Genomic DNA, 6,977 nt, shown 5'->3' with positions numbered 1-6,977 from the left:
GACTTGTCCGTCGACAGCGCTGCCCTCCCTCTGCTGCCCCTCCACCCTTTTTAATTGTTGAACGCCCGCCACTCCACTGGTGTCTCTGCTGGAGCTCCAGTAGTAAAATAAAAAGCTAAGGTTTCACACCCAGCTCCACGGATGTTCCAGCGGCTTAACACAAAGAGAAGCAGATGATTTAATGGCTGCAGTGTCCTCACAGTGCAGCATTATTCATCCTACATCTGTGTTTACAGAAGCCGCTGAAATGCTGTAGTACACGCGCTACGCAGGCTAATGGTGCGTGAATTACATATAGGATTTGTTTTCCCACCCTTCTCATGGGGGAATGTGTTCATGACAGTGGTGTGACGGATACTTTCCAAATTGGAACATTCAAATTAACTGTATTCGGCTGCTCTAGGCATCACAGCTGTTTATTAGATAACTGGGCTCTGTGGCCATATAGATAGATAGATAGATAGATAGATAGATAGATAGATAGATAGATAGATAGATAGATAGATAGATAGTTAGATAGATAGGTAGATAGATAGATAGATAGATAGATAGATAGATAGATAGATAGATAGATAGATAGATAGATAGATAGATAGATAGATAGATAGATAGATAGGTAGATAGATAGATAGATAGATAGATAGTTAGATAGATGAAGTTTAATAAAGTAACAAAACCGAAACAAATGACAATGTAAAAAAAAAATAATAATATTTGAAAATATGTAATAAACCTAAAAAAACAAAAGAAAAACACCATTAACAATAACTAACTGTATGAACTGTATGTCACGTAGTGTCATATGGTACGTTGGTATTATGTGAAAGGGTATTGGCAGATCTAATATTTTATTTTGATGCAGTGTCGTATAACATTTGATCTAGCTTGATATATTAATTGGTCCATGTGGTATTTTGTTTTCAGAGGTGGTATTTCAGCTTTGTGCAACATGGTATTTGGCAGTGGTCTGATAGTAATTTTGGCATGTTGGTGTGTGTGTGTGTGTGTGTGTGTGTGTGTGTGTGTGTGTGTGTGTGTGTGTGTGTGTGTGTGTGTGTGTATGTGTGTGTGCGTGTGCGTGTGTGCGTGCGTGCATGCCTGTGTGCGCGCGTGCGTGCGTGTGATCCAGGAGGGCGAGGCGGCGGGCACCGGCGTCCTGCAGCTGGTGGTGACGGACAGGGACACGCCTAGGAACGGCCCCCCTTTTGCCTTCCACATCGTCAGCGGTAACGAGGACCGGCGTTTCCATGTCGACCAGGGAGGCCTTGTCTCGCTCTCCGCTCCGCTGCGGCGCAAACTCAAAGTGCAGCATCAGCTCAAGATCCAGGTCAGTAAGTTCCACTCGCCTTGACGGGAACCACGCTTTCACACAGCGCTGTTATTACTGGAAATGTTGTGTTTTTTCACTCTTCTATCTAGAGTTTGGAATAAGATGTAGGTGATTTTAGAGACGGAGAGCGTTTCGGAAAAGTGATAATGAAACTGCACAACACGACTTTAAGAGCAGCAAATAATAAAATGCACATTCAGTGTTCCCTTTGTCGTTTTAACACTGCAGAATTGAACTCAGAGGAGGTATTTCTTTCATTTCCTGATGTGCTTATGACATCACTTCCTGTGCCAGGGATTGCCCACCACCGGGAAATCCTTCACACGCCGTGACTATCGAATCACTGACGTATGGGTTTCCTTGTTTATATACTTTTTCATTTATATTCAGAGGACGATGCTCTCATTTCCATGAAAGGTTATTCTAAAACGAACATCTTTTGTCAAGGTACCGAACCCCACAGTTCAAGTTGTGAAGGATATGACTGTCAGTTTAATAGTGAGAGAAAGAAAATCTCCAAAGGATTGTCAGGGGGCCGCAAGTTCACTTTATGATTTGCCATTCATGGTCCATTTCATTTCAAGGGGAAAATGTTTTTTATTCATTTTCCCTTCAGGGATTCTGGAAATATTCATCACCCTTCACGTTACGGACAAGATCTCATCTCCTGTGAAAGTGTTAACATCCAAAGCTTCCACTAATTTATTACTTATACTCAGGGAATTACATTTAATGTTGAATCAGCACGTCTCATTTTATAGAGGAAGGTGGAAGAATGAACAAAACAAGTGATGCACCCAAATAAAAATGGACTTTCTCCATGAGAGGCTCCTTTGGTTGGATGTGGTGGTAAATCTTCGGTGTCTCAGGCCTAAATCAAACAATCATTTCGGTTGCTTTTCCACTGTATTTTTCTTTTTATACCTTGGCTTGTCCTGTTTGACTTCCAGTTCCATTCTCCAACCGTTTCAACGCAACACTGAGAATCAACACCATTGAAGATCACATGTGCCCTTTTGCAAAGCTGTACCTTGCACTGCTGATCTGACTAAATCTGATATTCTATAATATTCTGACCTTCCTGTGCATTGCTCCTCAGGTAACGGACAGCGGACACCCCCCGCTCTCCTCAATCTGCGTGCTGAACGTCAACGTGACGGAGCAGAGCCGCTTCCCGCCCTCTGTGGTGCCCTTGGAGGTCTTCATCACCACGGCCGGTGGGCTCTTCACCAACCGTGTCATAGGCAAGCTGCACGCCTCTGACCAGGATGTCCAGGACGTCCTGGGCTACGGCCTGGTGGGCGAGAGCCCCGTGGTGGGAGGCAGGAGATTCTCCGTTGACGCAGCCGACGGGAAGATCTGGGCGGACGAGGCCCTGGAGCCGGGCTCGTATCAGCTCAACGTTAGCGTGACGGACGGGAAGTTCAGCGTCTGGACCGGGGTGAAGGTCCACGTGTGGGCGGCGGACCAGCGGGCGCTGGACGCCGGCCTGACGCTGCAGCTGGCGGGGATGTCGCCGGAGGAATTCCTGGGCGACCACTGGAGAGCCCTCCAGCGGAGCCTGGGACTCCAGCTGGGGATCCCTAGGCAGGAGCTCCACCTGGCCAGTCTGCAGCAGAGACCCAGCGCCCAGGTCCTGGAGGCCCTGCTGGTCTGGAGGCCTCACGACGGGGCTGCTCATCCTATCGCAACCACCCGAATCGAAGGTTCTTTTCTTCATGTAACCGTTTCCTTTAACACGCAACTGAAACATGTAAACATATAGAGCATATATTCAAAAGAAGGTTTTACCTTTATGAAATGTCCTGCAGCCTTCCTTTCACGTGTGTGGTTTTACACAATGTTCTATGGGGAAAAATGTATATATTACACAATAATTAATGTAAAATTGAAATGCCTTTTACTCATTGGGCCCCTTTAATAATCCATTACATTAAATTCAAGATTTAATAATAAATAAATAATAATAATAAATTCATTATTTCAATTAATTATGAATTATTTATGAAAAATTATATATAATTTACACACACACACACACACACACACACACACATACTCTATATATATAATTAAAAAAATATTTTTTTTTTCTTATATTTTTATTTCTTTCAGTTATTATTTCTGACATTGAAGAGTCTCTGGCCCTGGACATTCGGAGGGTGATACATAACGGATGCCTGGGGGCTGGTTGCCCCCCACGGGGCTGCAGGAACACCGTCCTGCTTGCTGGCGATCGGCTAAACCACTACGCCACCGCACGAGCCGGATTCATCACCCCACAGCACGCCTGGGAGGGCATATGTCCTTGTAATGGTAGGTTATGGTGTGTGTGTGTGTGTGTGTGTGTGTGTGTGTGCGTGCGTGCGTGTGTGCGTCTGTGTGTGTGTGCGTGCGTGCATGTGCGTGTGCGCGTGCGTGTGTGTGTGTGTGTGTGTGTGTGTGTGTGTGTGTGCTTCTCTGGGTGTTGAAATAAACAGCTCACACAGTCAGGTGTACACGACTTGTGTCGGCTTGTGAGGAATGCGCGATGCATGCGTGCGATGCATGTGTGTTTATCCGTACAGTGTGTGACTTTGCTCTGGGACTTGGCTCTGGAACGAGGATGCTGCCTGAGCGTGTTCATGCTTGTGTGTGTGTGTGTGTGTGTGTGTGTGTGTGTGTGTGTGTGTGTGTGTGTGTGTGTGTGTGTGCACGCACACACAGACACACACACACCCGTGTGCTTGTTCAGGATACCACAATCGATGAAAACAATCGACGTTTTCTGTCAATCCATTGTGGCTCATCTGAACTGAAACCAGTGTTTCCCTGAAGCCAAGTCAGAAAGGCAACCTCTTAAATAAGCTATTTAAGAAAAGAAGATAGCAAGATCGGCAAGTAATGGTTTCAGCCTCCCTTCCCCCTTTAAATGTACACGCAGGACACAGTGTACTGTTACTGTTGTTCTCGACACAGGATCGGGGGACCCCCAGCGGTCCTGGAAGAGGTTCCAGGGGGTCCCCAGCTAAATGATTATTAGTCAAACTTCACCATCATTTCCTTTACAAGACATGAGCACCATTAGAGAATTTACAATTCAATACCAAAATCTGAATACGTTATTCAGGAAAGCACAAATAAAGTGATATAAACAGATATTTCTTCTACCCGAACTTGCTCGTTATTATTCTGGAAAAAAAGCAATGATTGACATGTCGAATCAGTGTGTCAGTGAGAGAGTATGTGTTTGAGTGTAGGCAGAGAGAGAGAGAGAAAGAGAGAGAGCGAGAGAGAGAGAGAGAGAGAGAGAGAGAGAGAGAGAGATTTAAAGGTGACATTTATTTAAATGTTTGCACCATTTTACATGGCTTCAACTAAAAAAATAAAAATAATAAATAAATAAAAAAGATCTAAGACATCTTCCTGGAGAAAACACAAAACGGCCAATCCCCCAGTTCAACAAAAAAAGAGTCCAGATCCTCTGTCAGTTTATGGAACTGAAACTCAATCCTGAGCCGAGCTGCGAGTAGGCCTGCCATCATCTGAAGAGGATCCACTGACCCCTGTTTCATCCTGTTTTTCTTGGTTTTCCATATGGACAGCTTTGTCAATCCTGACAAGAAATTGAGCAGGACAAGCATTTTCTTCCTTCTGGCTGCTTACCTATGACCAAAAATAAAAATCTCCCCCAAATTATTAAACCACCTCTCTAGCTGTGAAAATAAACCCACCAACCGACATCACAGAACCAAAAGGTGCTCTACAGTCTCTCGCTCTGAACAAAAAGGGCATCCCTCCCCCGTGCTTGGATCTAGGTGTGCCCCACGTCTGTTCGCTCCATGTACAATCCTCCAGTGGAGGTCACCGGTCCTTTTATCGATGGTTGGCTTGATCGATGAAGACTCTGCATCAAAAAAACAAAATCCACCTCGACGCCTTCATCCCTGCCAGAGAGCGCAAGTGTGACACTTTAATACATGTGTTATATGCATCTTTTGTACCAACGGAATCAAATACTCCTCACAGTGGAGTTGTGAGGGAGAGTCAGAGCTCCCCCTCCTCCTGCCGCTCCCCAGCAGCAGGAGAGACAATCAGAGAGGGAAACATGTACTCACATTCATCATCGCACTGGTCAGAAAGAGTACGGTACTGAGGGGCCCTGGCAGGGACGTACAGACCTCCTCCACCAATACCTGAAATGAGACAACCTTGTCTTACCCCCCTCATCACCAGAAGTGGTCTACTTAACCCACCACCCACTTTAACAAAACATGAAGTGTTATTATATAAAAGCCCTACCAGTGGCATAACCCCCTCACCAAAACCAAAAGCCCTAAGTGTAGAACAAAAAAAAATAAAACATGGTCAACACGATCAAAACCTTTTCCTTGATCTAGAGATAACATTCCCACAGTGACATTGTACATTTTACATAAATCTTAAATGTCCTTCACTAAAAAAAGATTGTGTGTGATGGATCTCTCAGGTATGCAGTAAGACTGGTCCTTATGAACCAGTAGCCCCAAATGTTCCTTCAGCCTGTTTGCATGGGATACTGGTATCCAGTCCTTAATTAGTGTGAGGTCCCCTTTCTCTAACAGCAGTGTTACAACTGCACTCCGACAGGAAGATGGTAGTGAGCCCTTCCGGACACTCTCCAACAGCACCTCCAGTATGTCCTTACCCAACAAGTTCCAAAAACCTTTGTAGAACTCCACAGGCAGGCAGTCGATGCCAGGTGCTCGTCCTGCGTTCAGCTGTCCCACTGCTGTCGTAAGCTCCTGTAGAGTGATCTCCTGATCCATGGCAGCTTGCTCCTTCGTCCCAAGCTGATGCCGATCCTGCAAGAGCTGTGCAGTGCTGGCCTGGTCGCAGTCCTCTGTACTGTAGGGGGAGGTGTAGAACCCTACTGCACACTTCCTCATCTCTGCAGGGTCAGTGGTCACTCTTCCATCCGACAGACGAAGGCAGGCCATGTGTTTACATTGTGAAACAGTCTTTTCAAGGTTTGAAAATAACTCAATGGGTGCATCCAAACCGACCGAAAGGTGGGTGCTGGAACATGCTCTGATGAGCGCCCCCTTCACACTTTCTTTAAAAAAATAACTTAATTTATGTTTTTTGTTTCCTTTAACAATGTTAAAGTCAGAGTGTCAGAGTGGCTACTTGTGATTACATTGGATTCAATTTCATGAATTTCCTGTTCTCGCTTGTGTATAGTGCAGCAGTGAATTTTTGGCATAAAAATCCTTATTTTAGCCTTCCCCTTATCCCACCATTGATTTAAAGAATCAAACTGCATTCTTTTTCCTCTCCAGATTCCCCAAAATAATTCAGATTTTTACAATTGATGATTTGGTGCATATACATTTGCAAAACAAAACATATTCTCACCTACCTCTGCCCTCACCATCAGTAGTACCAGGACCTCACCACTGTGAAGTCACTTCCCATGAAGTGGGAATCTGTTACCGAGCTGTCAGAATCAGGGTTGTACTCCTTCTCGTCATCACCATCCTTCTCCTGGCTCTCGGTGACAGGCGGTTCCTCCCCGTCACTCAGCGCCTCCTGCTCGGCCTCGGCTGCTCCAGCTGCTGCCGCCACCGCTACCTGACAGGGGGCTGCCGCCTCCTCCGCTCCCCATTCTCTGCGCGGGCAGACGAAG

At 45.6% G+C, this 6,977-nt stretch overlaps 1 protein-coding gene across 1 annotated transcript in view; it reads left to right on the top strand.

The window, feature by feature from the left end:
• The window catches only part of fat2 (FAT atypical cadherin 2), an 85,376-nt gene that overhangs the window by 54,807 nt on the left and 23,592 nt on the right, over positions 1 to 6,977 (top strand). Inside the window, 3 exon segments of the mRNA XM_080008312.1 lie at positions 1,130 to 1,327; positions 2,430 to 3,036; positions 3,446 to 3,646. Coding sequence (XP_079864438.1) covers positions 1,130 to 1,327; positions 2,430 to 3,036; positions 3,446 to 3,646 — 1,006 coding nt within the window.

Source organism: Zeus faber (assembly GCF_960531495.2).
Source record: "Zeus faber genome assembly, chromosome: 10".
NCBI classification, from domain to species: domain Eukaryota; kingdom Metazoa; phylum Chordata; class Actinopteri; order Zeiformes; family Zeidae; genus Zeus; species Zeus faber.
The sequence above is the reverse complement of the archived record's forward strand: the minus strand, read 5'-3'. Positions and strand labels throughout refer to the sequence as shown.